This window comes from Erpetoichthys calabaricus, chromosome 12 (assembly GCF_900747795.2).
Source record: "Erpetoichthys calabaricus chromosome 12, fErpCal1.3, whole genome shotgun sequence".
NCBI classification, from domain to species: Eukaryota; Metazoa; Chordata; class Cladistia; order Polypteriformes; family Polypteridae; genus Erpetoichthys; species Erpetoichthys calabaricus.
In genome coordinates this window covers 93,931,474-93,956,812 of record NC_041405.2, presented here as the reverse complement: position 1 = coordinate 93,956,812, position 25,339 = coordinate 93,931,474, and the positions used below count along the sequence as shown (strand labels likewise).

The 25,339-nt window shown below is 37.1% G+C and overlaps 3 protein-coding genes across 6 annotated transcripts in view; 2 read left to right on the top strand and 1 right to left on the bottom strand.

Annotated features, from left to right (window-relative positions):
* The window catches only part of LOC127529986 (tyrosine-protein kinase BTK-like), a 143,594-nt gene that overhangs the window by 71,608 nt on the left and 46,647 nt on the right, over positions 1-25,339 (top strand).
* On the bottom strand, positions 483-10,677 carry LOC127529987 (magnesium transporter NIPA2-like). The gene is made up of 6 exons (XM_051935468.1): positions 10,425-10,677; positions 6,964-7,124; positions 6,454-6,510; positions 3,832-3,922; positions 3,294-3,454; positions 483-2,067 (listed from the first exon to the last, which is right to left on the bottom strand). Exons 2-6 carry the CDS (start codon positions 7,118-7,120, stop codon positions 1,427-1,429), a joined length of 1,107 nt encoding a protein of 368 aa, XP_051791428.1. The 5' UTR covers positions 7,121-7,124; positions 10,425-10,677; the 3' UTR covers positions 483-1,426.
* Positions 10,720-25,339, top strand: part of taf7 (TAF7 RNA polymerase II, TATA box binding protein (TBP)-associated factor) — a 124,680-nt gene continuing 110,060 nt past the window's right edge. For 2 of the 4 annotated variants that reach the window (XM_051935467.1, XM_051935463.1), the window contains exon 1: positions 10,720-10,823. Coding sequence is in view for 2 of the 4 variants with exons in the window: in XM_051935464.1 (XP_051791424.1) it covers positions 18,604-18,646 (43 nt within the window). In the remaining 2 variants the exon portion in view is untranslated. Of the gene's footprint in view, positions 10,824-18,589; positions 18,647-25,339 lie in introns of all 4 variants that reach the window. The other 2 variants (XM_051935466.1, XM_051935464.1) reach the window with 2 other exon arrangements.

Below are 25,339 nucleotides of genomic sequence, written 5' to 3'. Positions count from 1 at the left end.
ACACAATATATTATTACACTGCATTTCTGGATGTATTTTTTTAATTACAACTATTTATAACCTTATATCAAAAGTTTAACTCAAAACTAGTATTAAAACTTGTACAATAATTTAAATAATTGTAATGCTTTTATATTTCCAATATAACCATTTTGAGAAAGTTATAATTTAACATCTTTAACTTTTGCAATTACAGTTGTTCAACTGTACTTTATAAACTTTGTTTTTTTTTTCAAATGCATCTTTCTAAATTACATTTTAAAAGTCATGTTGGTTGCCAGGTACTTTGCTGCAGGGCAAATGACTAAATTATACTTTAGCACACAATTATGCTGCATAAAAACCAAACAAAACTCATAACTGTCACCATTTTCTAATGATATGATATATTGTTTATGCTATGAGCTTTAATTGGTCAGTTCATTCAATCAATGTTACTTTTCATACCGGTAATCATTAAGTTTACTACAGCCAAGTGTCTCATTTTATTTAAAACATTAATTTTAAAGAATTAAGAATGACCTCCCTCGGATAGGTGCACTGATCCAAAATTTGAATAAATCTGAGCTGATACCAAATTAAAAAAAAAAAAATCACGATGTCTTCCTGTAAGTATTGCTCATTATGCACTAATAAAGCCAAGAAGAACAACTTACAAACTGGGACTGCTTAGAAGAATTATACTCTTTTTATTACTTGTTATTGAATGGGAATATGTAATGAAAACTACGTAATAGCAGGTTTTAAATGCACTTTGTTCAAAAACAAATTCAGAATGCAAAAATAATAGGATTGATGTATTTGTGTACTAAATGAACAGTCTATTTTTTGATATTTAGATACTTAGTATTTTTTTGGTTAACATGAATCCACATCTGAGGTACAGTTAGCTGTGAAATATATGATTAGCATTACATTAGGCAAACAGAATATAAATGATATTAGTTTTCCTCTTTCAAAAGTAAACGTTTTTTTGGAAATTAAGCACCAAGATTTTTTTTTATATATATATATATATATAAATGTATCGAAAATGTATTCATCAAGTATCAATATATACTAAGTTTTCTTAGTTATTAATGTTCCAAGCAGTGCAAAAGGAATGTGCAAGACCAATATCAACCCTAGAATAAAATCCATCATTTTAAGCACATGACAACATCAACAAGTTCCTTCTTAAACATTAAAAGAAGTGATTGTTTCTTTTATGGGGCTTTTTCAGCTGAACTGGTGTTTGTTCACATGAACCTGCAGTTATTTCATAATTGATATAATTTACGAATTGGGAGTTGGTTTGAAGAAAGTTCTTTTTGATACATAAAAACTTCAACTGTGCAAAAAAAAAAAAAAAAAGGTTGTGGCACAACATTATGGTTCCAAAGGATACCACACATAAGGAATGTACCTCAGCACTTTTGTTTTAGTCTTATGCTACTGAAACATTGCCATTTCTTCTGATTGATTTATCAAGGGCATGTGCCTTTTTAGCTCCTTCACTCAGAAGCTCTTCAGTTTCTGTTGTCTGTGGCAGAGCAACATAGTGCTGTTCCCATTGCTGACCTTTATAACCTCCTCTTAAGAAAAGTGGTAAAGTGTCCCAAGTAAATGTTATATCTTTGAATGCATTTAGAAGAAAAATGCCCAAAATAATAGTTAGAAAACCACTGATGGTGCCTATGATGCTGTCAGCTGACATACTGTACCATTCTTTAAAGAGAATAGCAGAACAAGCCATTACAGCCGTTGTAAAAAATACATAGTAGATGGGCGTGACGATAGAAGTATTGAAGATGTCCAAGGCTTTGTTCAGGTAATTGATCTGTGTACTAATACATATCACAAGGCAAATTAATAGTACCCAGAAGAGGGGGTCCTTCAATACAAGAGTGCCAGCAAACCACTGTTTGATTCCAATGCCCAGCCCTTTCACACAAGAAACTGAAAGTGAGCCAATAATAGAGCAAATCAGTACATATACAAGAACATTCTTCTGGCCATAGTTTGGTGCAATGCAGAATATGAGTATTAAGCTGCTGACTACCACTGCTACAGCAAAGACCACAAATCCTGCAAAAACAAAAAAAAAAATCAATGCAGATATTATATTTCATCCTTGATATATAACAATCAAGAAAGACATCTACTGTCCTATCAAGTGTCAGAAAGTAGGTGTGGCATGCAGTGCCATATACAATACAGCAGGGGTAGGCAACGTCGGTCCTGGAGTGCCACAGTATGTGCAGGTTTTTGTTCCAACCCAGTTCCTTAACGAGAACTCAATTATTGCTGATGAAGCACATATTGCTTAAGTGACATTTTAATGCTTCATTTTAGTGGTCTCGCTTGTTAAGGTTCTCCAACCTTAATTGCTTATTTCAATCTTAAACTGCTGCATTCAGTGTTTTAATTGCTCCTTATTAGCAATAAGATGTGAAAGACAAAGCAGCCAGCAGTTCTCCAGCTAGCTTTTTTCCAATTACATCTGTGTGTGTTCATCATGCACGGTTTGATTTAATAAAACACTTAATAGAAAAATGTGACAGATTGAAAATGATCTGTTTTAGGCTTCAAATCATTTGGATGATATCCTTGGAAAGGAAAAAAATCTACGATATAAGAGCCTTACATTGCACAGACTAACAAGCCATAAAATTAAATAAGGTCTGAGATTGGCAATGATTGGTTTCTAATTAAGCAATTGGGTTGGAATGAAAACCTGTAGCCACTGCGGCTCACCAGGACCGACATTACCTACCCCTGTTTTACATCTTATTGCTAATAAGGAGCAATTAAAACACTGAATGCAGCAGTTTAAGATTGAAATAAGCAATAAGGTTGGAGAACCTTAACACGCGAGACCACTAAAATGAAGCATTAAAATGTCACTTAAGCAATATGTGCTTCATCAGCAATAATTGAGTTCTCGTTAAGGAACTGGGTTGGAACAAAAACCTGCACATACTGTGGCACTCCAGGACCGACGTTGCCTACCCCTGCAATACAGTATACTATTACAATATAAGAATGCATCTTAAAAAGAATCATTGAGGTGGTATAAATGCATTGTTGAAGCATACATTCTGTATTTCATCTTGTGAACTCATTTACTCCAATATAGGGTCACAGAGAAGGTGGAGCACTGGGCATAAAGCTGGAACCAGCCTTGGACATATGCCAGTCAACTGAAGTGCAGGCACAATCACGCCGTCTCACTCAGTATAACATAAAATCCATGGTGCAACATATGCAATATGTTCCCTGCTGTAAGGTAGTTTTGGAAAGCTGAATCATACCTGGATCCTTTAGTTTTTCTGCCATGATGCTTAAGGAATCTACTTCTTCTTCTTGAGGGGCATGAAATACCATAACAGTTGATCCCAAAATGCAAAGCACACAACCAATTTTGCCATGTATATTTAGGCGCTCATTTAAAAAATAGGAAGACAGCACAGCACTGGAAAAAAAACAGACCATCATTTGGCATGAGAGGACCATATGTGCAGGGGCACAATGTTCTGTGATATACTTTTTGATTTATTTTTATTTAGTAGTTATGCGTCATTAAATTGAATAAAAACTAGTACCTGTGTAAAGATTAAGACACAGTGTGTTTATGTTATGATTTTAATGGGATGTAGTTTTGTACTCGGAATTAAATTAAGGAAATTAGACAAAAGATGAAACATTGAGATTCCATCAAAATGGAATAAACTCACTTCATGTAACATCCTTAATAAAAAAAGATAATTAGGCAAATTAAACATGAAACCACTGACATAAGCATGTAAATGACTCTTAATAAATTAACAGTGCTCAGTTCTGATCTCTCACCTTACTAAGACACTCAGAGCCCCTAAAGGAGTTACAAGTGTGGCCGGAGCAAATGCATAAGCAGCAAAATTAGCAGCTTCTCCTGCGCCCACTGCAATAAAGAAAAAAATCAATATAAATATTTAAAATATTCTTGAAGGGTTAAAAATTTAATAACTTCCATCCACTTTTAGAAATCGTTTCTTCAATACAGAGTCACAAGGACCTCAACCCTAATTTGGCAGATGCAAATGGGGCCAGACTTGGAAAAAACTGTAGTCTAATGCAACATATAATCACCCACACACACCTCTTCACACAGAACTAATTAACCGAATGTGCATATCTGACAGATTTGAACCCAGAATTCAGACTGAAGCCGTGAGACTGCTGCGCCAAATATTCTATGATCATGCTACTCACAGATAAAACATTCAAATGAATTTTTGCGGTAATATTTCCAGTGCACAGAAGTAAGGAAAAATGTTTCAATCTATTATCAAACCCACTTAATTCAGTTCAAGGTTAGGCAAAACAGGAGCCAGCCCTGGAAATAGTGCCAGTAAATTGCAGTGCACGCTCACTTTGTGCAGGGGAAACTTAGATAGATAGATAGATACTTTATTAATCCCAAGGGGAAATTCACATATTCCAGCAGCACCTTACTGATACAAAAAACAATATTAAAGATTGATAATAATGCAGGTAAAAAACAGACAATATCTTTGTATAATGTTAACATTTACCCCACCGGGTGGAATTGAAGAGTCGCATAGTTTGGGGGGAACGATCTTCTCAGTCTGTCTTATTTAACGTGTCACTGAGATGCTGAAGGAAAACATGTGCAATGGGCTATGATTCACACAATACTGTAAAACACTAGTGCTAACAACTGCACCACTGTGCCACCCACACAACATACAGCAGAATGCAAACATTTGAGCACCCTTGTTAAAAAAATGTCTGTTACTGTGAATAGTTAAGTGAACAAAAGCTGAACTGATCGCCAAAAGGCATAAAGTTAAAGATGACACATTTCATTTCAGCTTTTTATACAAGAAAAGTATCGTTTTTGTTTTGTATAATTGTACAGCGAAAAAGGAAAGGATTGCCATCCAAAAGTTTGGGCACCCCAAGATATCGGAGTTCTCAGATGTTAATTAGCTCATTACGACTATGGCTTGTTCACAGTCATCGTTAGGAAACCCCTGGTGATGCAAATTGCAAAGCTGTGTAAATTCTTTGACCCCTCAAACCTTCTCCCAACAATCGGCAGCCATAAGGTCCTCTAAACAGCTGCCTAGAAGTCTGAAAAATAAAATAATTGACTCTCACAAAGCAGGAGAAGGCTACAAGAAGATAGCAAAGCAATTTCAGGTTGCTGTTTCCTCAAATCATAATGTTAAGAAATGTCAGTTAACAGGGATGGTGGAGGTCAAGTTGAAGTCTGGAAGACCAAGAAAACTTTCTGAAAGAACTGCTACGTCAGATTGCTAGAAAGGCAAAAAAAAATCCCCCGTTTGACTGCAAAAGAACTTCAGGAAGAGTTAGCAGACTCTGGAGTGGTGGTGCACTGTTCTACTGTGCAGTGACACCTGAATAAATACAACCTCCATGGTAGAGTTGGCAGAAGAAAACCTTCATTGCGTCCTAGCCAGAAGTTTGCAAACGAACATTTAAATAAGCCTGATGCATTTTGTAAACTAATCCTGTGGAATGCTAAAAATCAAAATGGAACCTTTTGGCCACAATGTGCAAAGGTATGTTTGGAGGAAAAAGGGTACCAAATTCCAGAAAAAGAACACCTCTCCACCTATTAACAGGTCATTGGTAGAGGGAAGAATGGATTCAAATAAATACCAGCAAATTCTGAAAACAAACATCACACCATCTGTAAAAAAAAAGCTCAACTTAAAAAGACGATGGGTTCTACAAGAAGATAATGATCTGAAACACACCTCAGAATCTACAATGGAATACCTCAAGAGGCGCAAGCTGATGGCTTAGCTATGGCACTTACAGTCACCCGACCTAAACATCCCTGAAAATCTATGGATAGATATCAAAAGAGCAGTGCATGCAAGACGGCCAGAGAATCTTGCACAATGTGAGGACAAATGGATGAAAACATTCCAAATAAGAACTGAAAGACTCTTAGCTGACTACAAAAAGCATTTACAAGCTGCGATACTTGCCAAAGGGGTTGTTACTAAGTACTGACCATGTTGGGTGCCCAAACCTTTGCTTCAGGCCCTTTTAATTTTTTTTGGTATTTTGCACCTATGAATGATGGAAATAAAAATGTAATCTTGCTTAAAATAGCTTAGTTTTAAATAAAAATAAATGAAAATATGAGATTAGATCCAAATAACTTGATAGGTTTAATACAGACTACTTGGCTATTGAACTGTGATTTCCTTTATTGTTACCTATTAAAATAAAATGAAATGAAATATGCACTGTCTACTTTTAAATAATATTTGTAGATGGCTTAAATAGCAGTTATAGAAACACAAACTTTCGCATAGAAGTTCCCATTGGCCATGATTGTGTATAGATTAGTACACATTTATAATAAGGGAAGATGTCCAGTTTTATTGAAGAAAAGCACAAGGACCACAAAAAACATAATTTGAAACTTACTTGAAAGAAGACCAGCCCACCACAGCCATTCTTTAAGGTATGCATGTCCACCCTGCCCTATAAAAAAAGTGGGGAAAATGTAGATATAAAGTAACACTGAATGTATAAATGTATTTGATGTATCTAAATTCAGGGCTGTCAAGCTTCCTTCTTGGCTAACAATGTATTTAACCAGTCGCATATCTAGAGGGCAATTCCTATTTGAACTATATTTTCAATCAAGTGACTTATTTTACTTTTAGTCATTTATAAACAATCCAAAACACCATATAACCTCTTCATACTATACATACATTTTTGTAATTTTGATCTGAAACTGGATCGAAGGTAGAGGCCAATCTGCTATAAGGCACAATTACTCATGCTAGGCCAATGTTATCAGTAACACTATTATCGAAGTCTTTTGGATATCAGACGTTGCTCTACACACTATGCATCTAGGCTACCCATCTATAAACCTACAGGAAGCTAAAAAAATAAAAAGGGGATAAAAAACATTTCATTTATTACCTGCTCGCATTGAACCTTTGCAGGCTAATCTCAAAAGACCTTTCTTCTTTAGTATGAAACTTCCACCAATAAAAATACTGGAACTGATTGCCAGTCCCAGTCCAATGTAGAAATCTACATGCGTTGCAGTGGTCGACATTGCCACTTCTATAATCATCGTCCTTGGAAAAAAAAATAAAGACATCTGAAGAAACAATTAGCAGAAATGTAGTATAAGACTGCTGACTCGATAGATCTTAAAGAAAAGTGTTGAATATAACCAATTAATACTGCTTAGAATGAACAGCATGATCAGCTAAATATCTGTAGAATTATTTACAGTCAATGTAAAGATTCATTTTTCATTTTACATAAAGTGATAACATTTTTGACACAGGTCTTTGTTTTTCCCCCTTCTAAATGCTTGCAATGGACCTTTTGAATAGCTAGAATGGCACTAATAAGCAAAGATATAATGCCTATAATATCTCTTGGATATTTGTTTTTGTCATGAACATTTTACAACAATATCTGTGACAAAAAATGTCTATTTGCAGACTCTTGAATCTACAGCAGTGTTGTCAAAATTGAGGCCTTTGGGTCATATCCGGCTCTTGTTTCAATGTTTGCTGAATTGTTTCAATGTACAAGAATATTTTGTGAATATTTGTTAGATTTCCACAGGCTCACAATGATGCTGACTTAAAACATGGAATGTCTGTAAAAATATAGTATGTAATACAAAAAAAATAGAATCCACAGATTATCACAAATTTTTGATTAACCTCAGTTTTTTTATATTCCAAAAATAAAAAAATCTAACAAAACACTTTGCAATATTTTATTTTTGAATCTATAAGTAAAATAACACTATAAAATGTTTATCAATATTTTAAATTTAATTAAAAGTAATAGCTACTAAACCAATATAAGCAGCTTAGTTAAATACTGTTCTTTAGTGGATATATTTCAGTATAATGGTAATTACAATGCTAGAATTTTAGGCCTTTACTACATTCATTTTACTGAAATAAACAGTACAGCAGCATATGACTCTGATTGATTGTCTGGAATCCCAGTCACGCAACTTATTACCTGTTAAATTGTAGTAAATGTCTTTATTATAGCTCAGTCCTGGTCAAGGCAGCAATTACAGCTTCAAGTCTTTTTGAATATGATGCCACAAGCTTGGCACACCTATCCTTGGCTAGTTTCGCCCATTCCTCTTTGCAGCACCTCTCAAGCTCCATCAGGTTGGATGGGAAGCGTCGGTGTACAGCCATTTTAAGATCTCTCCAGAGTGTTCAATCGGATTCAAGTCTGGGCTCTGGCTGGGCCACTCAAAGGACATTCACAGAGTTGTCCTGAAGCCACTCCTTTGATATCTTGGCTGTGTGCTTAGGGTCGTTGTCCTGCTGAAAGATAAACCGTCGCCCCAGTCTGAGGTCAAGAGCGCTCTGGAGCAGGTTTTCATCCAAGATGTCTCTGTACATTGCTGCAGTCATCTTTCCCTTTATCCGGACTTGTCTCCCAGTCCCTGCCGCTGAAAAACATCCCCACAGCATGATGCTGCCACCACCGTGCTTCACTGTAGGGATGGTGCCAGGTTTCCTCCAAACGTGACGCCTGGCATTCACACCAAAGAGTTCAATCTTTGTCTCATCAGACCAGGGAATTTTCTTTCTCATGGTCTGAGAGTCCTTCAGGTGCCTTTTGGCAAACTCCAGGCAGGCTGCCATGTGCCTTTTACTATCCGTCTGGCCGCTCTACCATACAGGCCTGATTGGTGGATTGCTGCAGAGATGGTTGTCCTTCTGGAAGGTTCTCCTCTCTCCACAGAGGACCTCTGGAGCTCTGACAGAGTGACCATCGAGTTCTTGGTCACCTCTCTGCCTAAGGCCCTTCTCCCCCGATCGCTCAGTTTAGATGGCCGGCCAGCTCTAGGAAGAGTCCTGGTGGTTTCGAACTTCTTCCACTTACGGATGATGGAGGCCACTGTGCTCATTGGGACCTTCAAAGCAGCAGAAATTTTTCTGTAACCTTCCCCAGATTTGTGCCTCGAGACAATCCTGTCTCGGAGGTCTACAGACAATTCCTTTGACTTCATGCTTGTTTTGTGCTCTGACATGAACTGTCATCTGTGGGACCTTATATAGACAAGTGTGTGCCTTTCCAAATCATGTCCAATCAACTGAATTTACCACAGGTGGATGCCAATTAAGCTGCAGAAACATCTCAAGGATGATCAGGGGAAACAGCATGCACCTGAGCTCAATTTTGAGCTTCATGGCAAAGACTGTGAATACTTATGTACATGTGCTTTCTCAATTTTTTTATTTTTAATAAATTTGCAAAAATCTCAAGTAAGCTTTTTTCACGTTGTCATTATGGTGTGTTGTGTGTAGAATTCTGAGGAAAAAAATTAATTTAATCCATTTTGGAATAAGGCTGTAACATAAAATGTGGAAAAAGTGATGCGCTGTGAATACGTTCTGGATGCACTGTCCTTCAGTGTCAGTCCCACTAACTTGCTTAATAGTAATATTGGATAATGAAAACTATAAAAACTAAATTAAAAAAAGAGCACTTAATGATTCATATGTAACATACATAAATACTTGGTACATTCTAACACAAAATTGCCCACTTTTGTTTATTTTTATTTTTACATTGACAACCAAAACAAAAACTGGAAAAGAACAGCATGCTTCATTAGGCTAGGAGTCAAATTTATTTGGTTTGGACAAAAACCTACAGCCACACAGGACGGGACTAGATTAATGTAAGTCAAGCACTGCATTTGAAATCTGAAGTATCATTGTTAAGAGACTTTGTCCCTTTTCAATTCTGTTTACTGTAAACCAGTTCTATTCTTTTTTGGGGGGTAAAATAATAGGGCCAAACAAGTTTACACCTAAAGTTCCAATACTTTCACATCAAGGATTCCAACCTGCATTGAGTTCATGAAGTCATATATACTGTAGTTAGCCATTTTATTGGCCATAAAGTATATTATAAACACAATACATAAAACTTTAGTACTGCATTACATGACTGCTATCAAGAAGTGACATAATTTATGAAGTTCTGAAGTATTTTCATAAAAATTGAATAGGACTTGAGCCAAAATGTAATGTTTGGTAGGTGTGGTGTTTTCATTTATTTATTTAAATGCTAATGACAGAATAATAACAAAGACTTCTAAAGCCACTCCTGAACAACTAGTGCTGACAATTAATGATTAATAAGAATAAACAAGGACTACTAAAAGATTGGCAACAGTTTGTTAGGAGAAGCGAAGAATGTAAAGACAAACTGAAGTTGTTCAGAAGTGGTTCGTTTTCGTTGTCAGAACGTACAACTACTCAAAAAAGTCATTACTGTGAAATTATTAAACCGTCCTCGTTAACAGAACGTTGCCGGTATTTCGGGCGAAGATGTTTTTCTTAAGGAAATGAAAGAAAGAAGAAAAAAACCGTTACCTTTATTTTACGAGTTTAGCCTCAGCTCTGAACGCACAAGAGAAACTCCACTTCCTGATCACTGACACTCTTCTGTCAGCGCCATCATTACATCCTTACGAGTAAAAACTACTTCATTTTTGGCAAGTTCAGAAATGAATAAATTGGGGAGAGAGATCAACTTATTAAATCTTAAGAAATCTGTAAATACCATAAAAACGGAAACAATTTTCTACTAGTTCTGGCTGAGTGCGCGCTCCAGCATTTCCGTGTGTACACAACAGCAACTATCCCGGAACGGTTGTCTCGTTGTGTTGAATTCATGTAGGAGGCATTTCGGAGGTACACAGTGAGGTAGGGTTTGTGTTTTGGAGAAAGACGGGTGCGAATGGTTCTGTTTTAAAATTGTTGTCATGAAAGGTAGGCTATTTTAATTTAACGGATTTACTTTTTGTATATAGTCTATGCAATGGAAAAGTGTTTGATTTGAATTATTTTATTTAATGAAAGGGGCAGATTATCTTTCAAATGTATATTTACCACCTACTTTATATTAGCGATTCAATAGCTTTATTGTCACATACACTTCACCAGCGAAGTGAAATTGCTGGGGAGAGGATGGGGGGCACGGTAGTATATACAGGCAATAAAATCGTGATTTATAAATATATAAATACAATAAATAAGAGTAGAAGAAGGGTGGCCAATTGTACATGGTGGAAAACAGAACCGTACAAGCGTGTAGATTGTATTAAACAGTCGAGAAAAAAATGCCGATGGTCGTAGACATATAACATACAGCAGAACTACACATAAACCTGCAGATGGTTACAGTCCCTGATGTACTTGGGTGAGTGGTGAGGCTGCCCTTGTGTTTAACAGAAAGCAGAAGTGAAAACGGGATGAGCTGGATGTTGGATTCAACCCTCTCCAGACATGTGGTGGAGTAGATGGTTTGAAGCTGTAGAAGGTCAGCCCCAGTGATTTTTAGATGCTGTATGGAGAGCCCTTTGGAGGTGTTTGTGATTCTGGCGAGTCAGGTTAACAAACCATACCGTGTTGCGTCTGATCAGGATACAGTACTTTTAATTGCTCAGCGGTAGAAGTTCACCAATATCTTGTTTTCCACCCCCAAACTCTTTAGCCTTCGCAAGAAAAGGAGCCTTTGCTGAGCCTTTTGAGGTTGCAGGTGGTGGCCTGCATTTTGCAGACTTCTGTTGTTAAAGTGCAGACTGAAATTAAAGGTGTGTGACCAGTTACATATTAATTTGTTACAAATGTTAAGTGTTAAGCAGTTAATGCTTGCAGTTTGCCTACAAATGAATTATCAATTGTATACAGATTTCTCACTTCACACAAGTTGCAGTACTGATTAGAGTTTGTGAGTAAAATCTTGAGAGGTAATCTTGTTTGCATCATTGCCATTTTCTCATATTGGGGATTCCATTTGCTGGTTTTGTTAGGCTGTGTGAACAGCACCCACCCTCACCCAGGTTCATTGGATCAAACACCAGCTCACTCGCCGTATAGTATAAAGGTTTGGATTCTGCTCGTCTTTCTAAAATTAGGATTCTCGCCTCATATAACATAATGTACTAAAGTGGTGTTTTACCATATTACTGCTCATAAAAGTTAATATATTCATGGTAAACTTAAATTCAACAACTTACACATATTTTAAGTATATTGGGAAAGGCACAATATCCAGGGATAGTTCTCAACCTTGCACTTATTGATTGCTGGATTAAGCACCAGCATTAAAGAAACTTTGTTCTGGATTAGCATGTGTAAAATATTGATGTAAGGGTGGGTGGGAAGTACCGCATCACTTTTAATTAAAGCAAAATTATATGTTGATAACATTTCTGCCAAGACAGGGTGAGCGGTGTGCCAATGTGTTGCTTTTATGACATGCAAAATTATGAAAACTATAGTAGAAAATAATTTGGAAAAGTACCTAGATGAAAATAACATACAAAATAACAGCCAGCATGGCTTAATAAGAGAGAGATCCTGACAAACCAATCTTTCAATTTTTTTTGAACAGATAAATGCAGTATTTAACAAAAACAATACATACAACTTAATTTGTATAGATTTTAAAAAGCCTTTGATACAGTCCCATGCCGAAGTTTAATTCTGAAACTAGAAGCTGTTGTCATCAGAAGTTGCCTACAAAATGGAATCTCAAGTTGAAAAGTGCAGAGTGCTTCAAAATGATTAATTATAATATAATAGATATTGGAAGAGTGAAGCTATTAGCTAAACAAATGCACTTGATGGAATTTCTTAATATTTCAAAAGAGATTACAGTAAACTTACTTCATAATGAAAGATATCTTTAAAAGGCAGTAATACTAGGGCAGTCAAGTACATACACACTCATACCTGCCATATTTTAAACTTGTCAATTATTCTAATGGAGCCATGTTTGCAAAAGGAGACAATCCAAAAAAAGCCTGAGCATACATCAGTTGTTGTTTGAAACATTTGCTTTGTATCTTGTGTTTAAGATTATTCATTTTGGAGAAAGACCTTTGCAGCATTTTGAAATACTGACTGTCCCTCATTAATGCAATTTGCAAAGTGTGTTAGAAGAGGAGAAATATCATAAAAGAGGAATTGCAGATTAGGCTGCTCTTTAATTGCTGACATTTAGACCTACAGGTAATGATTTTTGAAGGGGATTGGTGTGGCTCTGAGATACCGCTCTGTCAATGAACTTTATAAACATTATTTATCTCATAGCTGAGATAACTAACAAAATAAATGGTAATGTGATGCTACTGTACTATAACATCTAATACAAGGACCAGTGCATGTTCTGTATGTATAGATAGAAATGTAAATTTGTGTATGAATGAAAGTCAAGAAGGTGACAGAACCAACTCTCCCTGCCATCCAAATGATGTTATTTTTCATCTTTGTTGACGTTTATATATATATATATATAAACGTCAACAAAGATGAAATAATAATACTGTGTATAATATACACAGTATAATGATGATCATTAAGTATGTAAACAGGTCAATAATCAATTGTTATACAATTAATGTAGCATGTTCTTGACCTTTTCCAATGTGTTTTTTTTCCTTTGTTTTCCAATGTCTTTAAAACATACAGTTACTCTTTTGAAATGAGTGGACTCTTCACATTCCAGGTCTGCAACTAATTCAACAGATTCTTGGGCTTCTGAGATGTGATAATTTGTCATTGCTACTTAGACTGTTTCTTGCTCTTTGAAACTCCATGTTAATTTTGCCCCTAAATGCTCCTGGTCTGGCAAATTAATATGAGTATTGGCACAGAGAGGAAAGAAATAAAGGGATCAGATTGGAATGATTGATGATAGCCAATCATATGGAGTCCAAACATTTCTCCCTAAATAGGTGCACTGCCTTGCACATTGTAATTAAACAAAGATACTGTGGTGTTGTATTTTGTGCATTTGTATCTCCAGCTCCCATTAAAACTGTTGTCAAATCCACTTTGTATTGTAGCGGTGCTAAATACTATTTTAACTGATTCTTGTACAACACTGTTCACTGATTACAGGCTAGCAGTACTTCAAATAATGTATTGTTTCAAAACAATAACAATTAGGACACAGAATTGGTGGTAGTCTACTGGTACAAGACTATAATATGTCCAATCCATGTAGTAATTTTGGTAGTATTAATAGTCTCCTTGGTTACTGAAAATTTTCATTGTGACAAATTTACATATAAAATCTGTGAAAATCTTAAAGTTGTTATTAGGATAGACCCTTCATATAATTTTTCTTAGAGGGACAAATCAGTTGGTTAGGTGATGTAATAGAACAGTGCAAGAGAGAAGATGAAACTTGTGGTTTGCTCATGCAATTTGTAACTAGTTGCATGATGTGTCTTCCTTAGTTTTAATCTGATTGTACAGCTCAAAATGTTCTTTCTCAGTTGCTTTTAACATCTTAGCTTTTTTGGTCAATAGCATTGTCTTTCCTGGTTCCTGAAGCCTAGACTATAGCAATGATCTTGTACTCTAGCATGGAGATTTTTTTTTTGTTTATTTCTCTTTTTCAATTTCTTGTATTAGGAAATTTGTTAGTTTTCGCATACCTCTTGGGGTCTGAGAGCAGGGTCAGCCATTGTACAGTGCCCCTGGAGCAATTACAGGTTAAGGTCTTGCTCAAGGGCCCAGCAGAGTAGGATCTCTTTTGGCAGTGACAGGGATTCGAACCAGCAACCTTCTGGATACAAGCACAGATCCTTAGCCTCAGAGCCAAATTACTAAGGGAATTGGTTTTTCATGTTTAAACCTTAGCATGACAAGGAAAGTTGTGTGTAACTAAGTAACAAGTAGATGAACAATGTTTAAGTATGTTGTTAAGATTCACATTTTGTTCTTTATAACTTATAGTCTTTTTTTTCTAGAAAAATTATTTGTGATTGCAGCAGCTATATCTTTTAATATTTGCAGGCAGGGTTGTGGAGTTGGTACACAAAAACTTCGACTCCAGCTCCTCAATTTATGGTACCACTGACTCTGACTTCAACTTCTCAGACTTGTATATTTGCAATGATGATTTGAAAGCACATAACATACAGTTAGGTCCATAAATATTTGGACAGAGACAACTTTTTTCTAATTTTTTTTCTGTACATTACCACAATGAATTTTAAATGAAACAACTCAGATGCAGTTGAAGTGCAGACTTTCAGCTTTAATTCAGTGGGGTGAACAAAACGATTGCATAAAAATGTGAGGCAACTAAAGCATTTTTTAACACAATCCCTTCATTTCAGGGGCTCAAAAGTAATTGGACAATTGACGCAAAGACTATTTCATGGGCAGGTTTGGGCAAGTCCGTCATTATGTCATTATCAATTAAGCAGATAAAAGGCCTGGAGTTGATTTGAGGTGTGGTGCTTGCATGTGGAAGATTTTGCTGTGATCAGACAACATGCGGTCAAAGGAGCTCTCCATGCAGTGAAAGAAGCCATCCTTAAGCTGCGAAAACAGAAAAAAAACCCATCCGAGAAATTGCTACAATATTACGAGTGGCAAAATCTACAGTTTGGTACATCCTGAGAAAAAAAGCAAGCACTGGTGAACTCGGCAACGCAAAAAGACCTGGACGTCCACGGAAGACAACAGTGGTGGATGATCACAGAATCATTTCCATGGTGAAGAGAAACCCCTTCACAACAGCCAACCAAGTGAACAACACTCTCCAGGGGGTAGGCGTATCGATATCCAAGTCTACCATAAAGAGAAGACTGCATGAAAGTAAATACAGATGGTGCACTGCAAGATGCAAGCCACTCATAAGCCTCAAGAATAGAAAGGCTAGATTGGACTTTGCTAAAGAACATCTAAAAAAGCCAGCGCAGTTCTGGAAAAACATTCTTTGGACAGATGAAACCAAGACCAACCTCTACCAGAATGATGGCAAGAAAAAAGTATGGAGAAGGCGTGGAACAGCTCATTATCCAAAGCATACCAAAGCTGTCCAGATATTTATGGACCTAACTGTACAAGGCTTTTCATCATTGCCAGTGTGAATCATGAGGCTACTTTGTAGCACCCTAATCTGAGAAAGTTTGGGTTTAACCCTTTCGGCCCTGACATCATATTGCAAGTACATATATATGCAGCCATTTTTGTAAAGCACAGGTATGTTTGCAGCCATTGGAACAGGGCGTGGTACTATTAGCACAGATTGGAGAGACAGGCATACAGTCTGTGAAACACAGAAGTAAAACAATTAGCATTGAAGTATTTGGCAGCTATTGCATAATAATAATTTTTTTTTGTTTTTTTCATTTTTGAGCCTCCTAAACACCCCAAAGGTAAAATATCTCACAAAATAATTTTTCCCAGAAAATCCAGGGCCAAAAGGGTTACAGGCTGTAGCAATGCCATTGTGGTTTTTTTATATTATTTATTAAAGAAGTTACAAACTTTGAGTAATGTTAAACAAAACACAAAACTTACTTAAAAAAAAAAAAAAAAAAGAGGCTACAATTTTATCAAAATGATAGAAGAAAAAACATTTAGTCAAATTAGTGTATGTGAAATTGGAAATGTTAATACATTATATTACAACTTCCTGTGCATCTGGAAAGTATTCATAGCGCATCACTTTTTCCACATTTTGTTATGTTACAGCCTTATTCCAAAATGGATTAAATTCATTTTTTTCCTTAGAATTCTACACACAACACCCCATAATGACATCATGAAAAAAGGCACAAGACACCAAAGAGTTCAATCTTTGTCTCATCAGACTAGAGAATTTTCTTTCTCATGGTCTGAGAGTCCTTCAGGTGCCTTTTGGCAAACTCCAGGTGGGCTGCCGTGTGCCTTATATAGACAGGTATGTGCCTTTCCAAATCATGTCCAATCAACTGAATTTGCCACAGGTGGACTCCAATTAAGCTGCAGAAACATCTCAAGGATGATCACGGGAAACAGGATGCACCTGAGCTCAATTTTGAGCATCATGGCAAAGGCTGTGAATACTTATGTACATGTGCTTTCTCAATTTTTTTATTTTTAATAAATTTGCAAAAATCTCAAGCTTTTTTCACATTGTCATTATGGGGTGTTGTGTGTAGATTCTGAGGAAAAAAAGGAATTTAATCAATTTTGGAATAAGGCTGTAACATAACAAAATGTGGAAAAAGTGATGCGCTGTGAATACTTTCCGGATGCACTGTATGTACATGTGATTTCTCAGTTTTTTTATTTTTAATAAATAGATAAACCTCAAGTAAACTTTTTTCTCATTGTCACTATATGGTGTTGTGTGTAGATTCTGAGGAAAAAAAATGAATTTAATCCATTTTGGAGTAAGGCTGTAACATTACAAAATGTGGAAAAAGTGAAGCGCTTTAAATACTTTCCTGATGCACTGTACATTCAGTCAGAGTCAGAGTTGGTAAATTTTTTCCGATGCAGACTCCTGTAATCCAATAATTGCTTTCGACTCCGACTCCACGACTCTGCTTGCAGGTTTGCTCGAATACCAGCACCCTTAACTGTTTTCTGTGGATACTTAAGATTTTTACACCTGATCCTGTAGAACAGCCTCATTTTCCTTGACCATTTTGTAACTGTGCAGAGCAATCATCAGAACTAACAACTAGTGTTGATCAGTGAAATTCACCGGTGACCTTTTTCGTCAGATATTTTCCTGTAAATTTACATTGAGGCAAGCTTAGATAAACATCTTTTTCCCAGTGCCCATTGATGCTTTGTGAGGCCAGCATGGCGTCACAGAGTTGTAGCAGCCAATATTGTATGGCAGAAATTTCATGCATGCATACTATAAGATAGTTGCCAAGCTGCTTCCTGCATGCGTGATGTGACTTCAGCCTTCAGATGTAATTTCTACATGGTGTGACCCTAGTATATTCAAATACCCTTAAATTATAGTCTTCAATGTGTATTTTAATCATGTCTTAATTATTTGATTTGTAATTTTAAACTGTGGAGCAAAGGGGTAAATCAAGGAAAAATGTTTTTGTCTCAAACATTATGGAGGGCACTGAATAATATTGATCCCTATGTATTGGCAGGGCAGTGCAGCATAGCTAATTTGCTATCCAAAATAAGCATTAAATGACCTTCCTCCCTCCCAGAGGAAAAAAAAGTGACCCTATGAAATAATAACAAAAGATTTATCAATGTTTAAAAGGCATTTTTATCTTCTTCATGGACTAAAAAAGTGCAAAGCATCTGCACATAAATCAGAAGGAAAACAGAAATTCTAACCTCACTTGATTCTACAACTTCAAACAATGGAACGAGCCAGTCTCACCCTGCTGCTTGTCACAGGCTAATGTGTACTCCACGATTGGAACTCTACGAGCGCAATGTGATGAGATATGCAGTGCATTTACTTACTGCTTGTTTGTGGCCAGTAGTTTTATTGTGTTTGTGATTAGTGTTCTATCTGCATCTTTTGTTGGTTGAGGCTTTTACATGAAGTAATTATGTAGTTTTGAGGCTGATGCATTTTCAGTTCAGACTTTGACTATTTGGATTTTTTGCAACTTCATTTGTTGCTTTATATTTATTTGAAAACTTTCAGATCATTTTCAGTTCAGACATTGACTATTTGGATTTTTTGCAACTTCATTTGTTGCCTTATATTTATTTGAAAACTTGCAAATCAATGTTTTTCTATTTTTTTGTAGGTGACTAAACAACCATGCAGACTACTAAGAAAGTAAAAGTCCCTTCTAAAACTAAAGGTATTTTTCTTCAGTATTTATTAAAATGTTTAATATTATCATACCAAGTACTTTTTAATTATCAGTTTAATTATGTGAAAAGATGAAAGTTTTCTAGATATTAATTTGTGTGTTGCATCTTGTAGAGGTTGGTACCTCTCTGATTATCCTGAACTAGATCAGCCAGATAATGGATTGAGATATATGTACACATTTTTTATTCATAAAACATGACATGTACTTTAAAATAGGCACTTTAAGATTCATGCATTCTTGTAGTCCTTGATGTTGTCTAGGTGCTGCTTGGCAACTTGAGTAGACTGGGTTTGAATCTACACCTTGAGCCTCATGTATAACGCTGTGCGTAGAATTCTCTCTAAAATATGATGTGTGGACAAAACTCTTCAGATACATAAAACTGTTTGTAAGCAAAGTTCCATGCACTTCCCCTTTGTAAATCCCCATCAATGTGAATTTTAATGCCTACAGCCCCACTCCCAACTCTTCCCAGAATTACACCTTTTGAATATCCAAATCAATATAAATAGCCGTTCTGTTCAGTGTTTTGTTAAGACAATGGCAAAAGCACTTGTAAAAAAGAAGAATTTCAGTGAATGTGAAATGGGGGGACCTACACAATGAAGTGTAGGTAAGGAAAAATGTACTATTTGGTGGCATAAGCAGTGATATAAACAACAAAAGGAAATTGAGTGGTACAGCATGGTGAAGGCACTCAGAAGTTCAAGTTCAGAAAGTAGCACAGTGCCCTGAAATAAAAAAAGAAGTGGTCACATATCAAAGTTGAAGTGTAAAGGCGAATTGCAGCCCACTGTCTGAAAAAAAGTTGTATGTTGAGATTAAAGTCGAAATGTTGACTTCAATCTTGAAATTTCCACTTTAATCTCGTAGTTTATTTTGTAATTAAAGTAGAACATAGAACATTGTGTGGATGCTAGAGGCCGCTGGTGCCCCTTAAAACCAATAGACAGACAAGCAGGACACAGGGCAAAAGCTCCAAGAAGATATTTTTTAATTATTTTCTTTCTGCACAGTGCCTCCAAAGCACCACAGCCACAATAAGCACAATATTCTCTCTCCTCCACACCTCCCAGCAAGCGTTGTCCACCTCCTCCAAACTCGGGCTCGCTTGCTGGGTCTCCATCAGTGCTTTATATAGTCCTTGACCCGGGTCAGATGGAGAATTGTATTTTTCTTCAGCCCAGCTATGTAAACAATAGGGACTCCCCAGTCTCCCTGCAATGTCTCCTGGCGGCACCCACGGTACCCAGCAGGGCTGTGTTGCCAGACTCCCAAGTCCTGTAGTGCCCTGCGAGCATCCGGGGCAACGCTGCAGTCCAGGGAAGTTGCCATCTATCGTCCTGGGGTAGGCAGTGTCCCTGATGAGATGCCTTCCCCCATCCTTCCGTTACTGGGGCGTGTCGGCCATCCCTTACAATTACAAACTTCACATTAAAATCAATGTTTAATTCACTAGAGTTTCTCAAACCCCATTGTAACTAAAGTAGCATGTTAAATGCTTCGTATTCTAAGTGTTCCCCAACCCAGTTGTTAATTGCTACCTGCTTCTTAAGCAGGCTTTCTTGTACGCAGACAGGAGCACACATTACATTCATGATATTACAGCTGTCTGAACATTTTAGAATACTAAGATGTATACTTGATATTATTTTCAAGATGAAATGCATTAAAGCATGTATTAAACATGTTGGGGGCACGGTGGTGCTGCAGTAGCAAAGAGCTGGCACGCCCTTCCTGCCTCATGAAAGATGCTTGCTGGGATGGGCACAACACTGGATGGCATAGTTTATTCCAGCAGTACTGTGTCTGGCAAATATACCAACTCCCAATTCCTGTCCTTTCATTTTCTTTATCCTTGTAATCAATCGCCACACAATAAATGTCTGTAATAAATGAGCAACCAGCTGCGAGCTTAGAACGCAGATTCTTCAAAACTTTTAAGGAACATTGAAAAATCTTCCCTATATGTGTTTAATTATTTCATCCATTCTTGCCCATCCCAGCAAGCATTGTGCGCAAGGCCGACCAATCCCTGGACAGTGTGCCAGGTCATCGCAAGGTGAACACACCCATACACTAGTAGCATCAATTTAGCATCACAAAATCCCCTAATGTGCATACCTTTGGAAGAAAATCAAAACGCACGGAGGAAACCCACTAGAAAAACATACACACTCCAGGCAGTGAACACCCGGGACAGTACTACGGCCACGCCACCATGCCTCCACATGTTTAATTAATAACAGTATACATTATTTAAATGAAGTTAATAATTTATCTGTAAAATGTAATATACAAACTTTAATGCATTTCATCATACATCCTAGTATTCTAATAGCTCACAGCTCCAAGAGGATAACTCTTGGAAATCTAAATTGACTTAGTGGCCAGTTATCATTATCAGTAAATACTCACTGTCTCCTAATTCTTCCATTTGCAATGCCTTCTAACCACATGAAGCAGCTGTGGTAGTTGGAATAGTTTGTCCATTCTGTGCCCCATTATTTTGTTACAGAATGATTACAATCAAGTGCCTTAAATTTGTAAACTATTCAGTTAATTTCTTTTTATTTGACAAAGCCCGCATCATTGATGTGAATCTGAAAAAGAAAGGAAAACTACACAGAAAGAGTAGCATTGTTTTGACGCTGGGTGCCACCTGTTTGGATAACGGCGTAGCAACATGCGTACACATAGTGTGAGGCTGCCGTAAAAATGTGCATGGCTTTATGCCAAGTTTAGTCTTTATATATCTCGAAGTGAGCGTAGAAACAGGTGTGTGCAACATTTTTGTGCATATGTACCATTTATACATGAGGCCCCTAGTTTACTTGTGGTGTGTGGCATGGATTTTTATGTGGGTACTCCGATTTTCCTTCCACATCCCAAAGATACAGTTAGGTCCATAAATATTTGGACAGAGACAACTTTTTTCTAATTTTGGTTCTGTACATTACCACAATGATTTTTAAATGAAACAACTCAGATGCAGTTGAAGTGTAGACTTTCAGCTTTAATACAGTGGGGGTGAACAAAACGATTGCATAAAAATGTGAGGGAACTAAAGCATTTTTTTAACACAATCCCTTCATTTCAGGGGCCCAAAAGTAATTGGACAATTGACTCAAAGGCTATTTCATGGGCAGGTGTGGGCAAGTCCGTCGTTATGTCATTATCAATTAAGCAGATAAAAGGCCTGGAGTTGATTTGAGGTGTGGTGCTTGCATGTGGAAGATTTTCCTGTGAACAGACAACATGCGGTCCAAAGGAGTTCTCCATGCAGGTGAAAGAAGCCATCCTTAAGCTGCGAAAACAGAAAAAAACCATTCGAGAAATTGCTGCAATATTACGAGTGGCAAAATCTACAGTTTGGAACATCCTGAGAAAGAAAGCAAGCACTGGTGAACTCAGCAACGCAAAAAAGACCTGGACGTCCACGGAAGACAACAGTAGTGGATGATCACAGAATCATTTCCATGGTGAAGAGAAACCCCTTCACAACAGCCAACCAAGTGAACAACACTCTCCCAGGGGGTAGGCGTATCGATATCCAAGTCTACCACAAAGAGAAGACTGCATGAAAGTATGAGGGCAATCCCAAAAGTAAGGTCTCCTATTTTTCTAGAAATACAAACAACCGTTTATTTTCTATAATGTTTACATCATTTTAAAGGTTAAAGACTTATTTATTTTTCTACATAATCACCATTTCGGTCGATGCATTTTTGTAGACGCTGTGGTAGTTTTAGAATGCCCATGTCATACCAGCTCGCCGCCATGTCCTTCAGGAAGCGTTGAAACTCCTCTTTCACCTCTTCGTTGGAGCAGATTTGCCTTCCGGACAAATGTTCTTTCAACTTAGGGAACAGGTGGTAGTCACTGGGTGCCAAGTCCGGACTATAGGGTGGGTGGGTGATGAAGTTTCAACCGCCGATCTTTATGCATGTTTTCCTCAAACCTTCCCGACTGTCTCGTCGGAAATTGACGGTCTCCCTGCGCGAACTTCACACTTGGTGGTAGCATTCAATGGGAGCTCCATTTTCAAGGGCTGCCAAGCCAAGATTGAGCATCCCAGCGAAGCCGCACATGCTTGTTTTGGGAGTGGAGGAAGCACCAATCACAACAGTGTGGCCAACAGCCGTACAAACAGTTTCTCTACGTCCCCACCTGCTTTGGAGACCTTACTTTTGGGATTGCCCTCGCAAATACAGAGGGTGCACTGCAAAGTGCAAGCCACTCATAAGCCCCAAGAATAGAAAGGCTAGATTGGACTTTGCTAAAGAACATCTAAAAAAGCCAGCACAGTTCTGGAAAAACATTCTTTGGAATAGATGAATCCAAGATCAACCTCTACCAGAATGATGGCAATAAAAAAGTAAGGAGAAGGCATGGAACAGCTCATTATCCAAAGCATACCACATCATCTGTAAAACGACGGTGGAGGGCAGTGTGGTGGCTTGGGCGTGCATGGCTGCCAGTGGGCACTGGGACACTAGTGTTTATTGGTGATGTGACACAGGACAGAAGCAGCTGAATGATTCTGAGGTGTTTCAGAGACATACTGTCTGCTTAAATCCAGCTAAATGCAGTCAAATTGATTGGACGGGCGTTTCATGATACAGATGGACAATGACCCAAAACATACAGCCAAAGCTACCCAGGAGGTTTATTAAAGCAAAGAAGTGAAAAATTCTTGAATGGCCAATTCAGTCACCTGATCTTAACCCAATTGAGCATGCATTTCACTTGTTGAAGACTAAACTTCAGACAGAAAGGCCCACAAACAAACAGCAACTGAAAGCCGCTGAAGTAAAGGCCTGGCAGAGCATTAAAAAGGAGGAAAACTCAGCATCTGTGTGATGTCCATGAGTTCAAGACTTCAGGCTGTCATTGCCAGCAAAGGGTTTTCAACCAAGTATTAGAAATGAACATTTTATTTCCCAGTTATTTAATTTGTCAATTACTTTTAGGACCCTGAATGAAGGGATTGTGTTTAAAAAAAAATGCTTAGTTGCCTCACATTTGTATGCAATCGTTTTGTTCACCCCACTGAATTAAAACTAAAAGTCTGCACTTCAACTACATCTGAGTTTGTTTCATGTAAAATTCATTGTGGTAAATGTACAGAACCAAAATTAGAAAAAAGTTGTCTCTGTCCAAATATATATTGGACCAAAACTGTTATATAGAGTAATTGGTAGACTTTATTAGCATTATGCGTATTTTTCTGTTTTGTTCATTGAATGTATATGCTAGTCCTTCTTAGCAAACCCTCACAACACATTTATGGTCTGGTATGTCTGTCAGCAGTTGCTCAATACATTTGGCTGTGGTGATTATTTACCAGGTCAGCACATCTCCTTACTCAGGAGTTAAAAGCCTATATCATAGAAATTATAGATCTTTTTGCCCAAGACACTCTGTTACCAGTTACACTTGGTTGAAACCTTATGTTTCAGACATGGTGTTCACTAAATTGCTGCAGTATATTGTACCCTTTCGAGCACTGAATCCAGTGTTTCTAAAAAGGTGAATACTCCGAAATTGTTTGGTATTTACTTAACAAAGTTCAGATTTTTCTCTTGCAACTCAGTCACATTAAGTAATCCTCTAGTCAACCAGAATAGATACAACTGTGTGATACCAGCCTAGGAATTCTAGGTATTTTCCATACCCACCCCAGGAATCTTTGGAATAGAAATTGAGATGACCCTTGATCTGTTTTTCAATCTCCAGGGCAAGTTCCGGCCTCTTTCCAACCAAAGATTTTATTTCCCACATCCAAAAGACGGTTTTCATTGTCAAGGTCTAGTATGCAATATAGAGTGTACCTGACCTGTAAATCTCGTGCTTTGTGGTTGGTGAATCCATTTGGCATCTACATGCAGTGGTGTTTTATGTTGAGCCCAACTGAGTTATGTGGGTCGCCTAGTCATATGAAAAAAAAGGCTCACTGGAGGAGCACCCCTCCCAGGCCTTACTTCCAAGTATTGCTTTCCAGTATCCTGTTTCCAGGAAAGGTTCTTTTCAATTTAATTCAACCATTCAAGTGGGTCTGGCATGAGAGTTACTCAAGTGGTTATTTATGGCTTGCTTTTTTGATTTATTACTAAAAAAAACATATATCTGCTGTTAGAAAAAATGAGAAGTGACAATAAAACATCTGTTATGTATTCATTTTTAGAATTTTCCCAAATTCTTAATGATGGCTAAAGATGAAAACAAAAATTTTCAATAGCTAGGGTCATGTTTAATCATTTGTACCACAGGTTCAAATGAAATTATTTTAGATATATACTTACTGTTTGTCTCTTAAAATGTAGCCCTGTTCTTCAAATCTGATGTTAGAGATAGACACTGATAATTAACTATATAAAGAACATCTAAATTACAGTACTCAGGTAATATATATTTGCCACAAGCAAAGAGGAAATCCTTTCTTGTATGTGATAATCAATATGCAAAACACTGCCATGATTAGTGACTAGATCTACCTTATGTCAAAATAGTTGCCTTCCTTACTTGAAATCATTGCATACCTGAGCCAAAGTTAATATGAAAACTTAATATTTCATTTTATTTTTTTATGCTTCAGTGGGCAAAGTAGGTTCAAAAACAAGATGATGCTCCTCATGAACTCGAGAGGGTCAGTTTGTTCTCCGTCGTCCTCCGGTA

What these genes read in the sequence shown, in the direction of transcription:
- LOC127529987 (XM_051935468.1), bottom strand. Translation starts at nt 7,120, where the DNA reads ATGATTATAGAAGTGGCAATGTCGACCACTGCAACGCATGTAGATTTC. An exon ending in GCTCTGAGTGTCTTAGTAAG is followed by an intron (nt 3,455 to 3,831) that starts GTGAGAGATCAG and finishes TTTTTTTTCCAG; the next exon opens with TGCTGTGCTGTCTTCCTATT. An exon ending in AGAAAAACTAAAGGATCCAG is followed by an intron (nt 2,068 to 3,293) that starts GTATGATTCAGC and finishes TTGTTTTTGCAG; the next exon opens with GATTTGTGGTCTTTGCTGTA.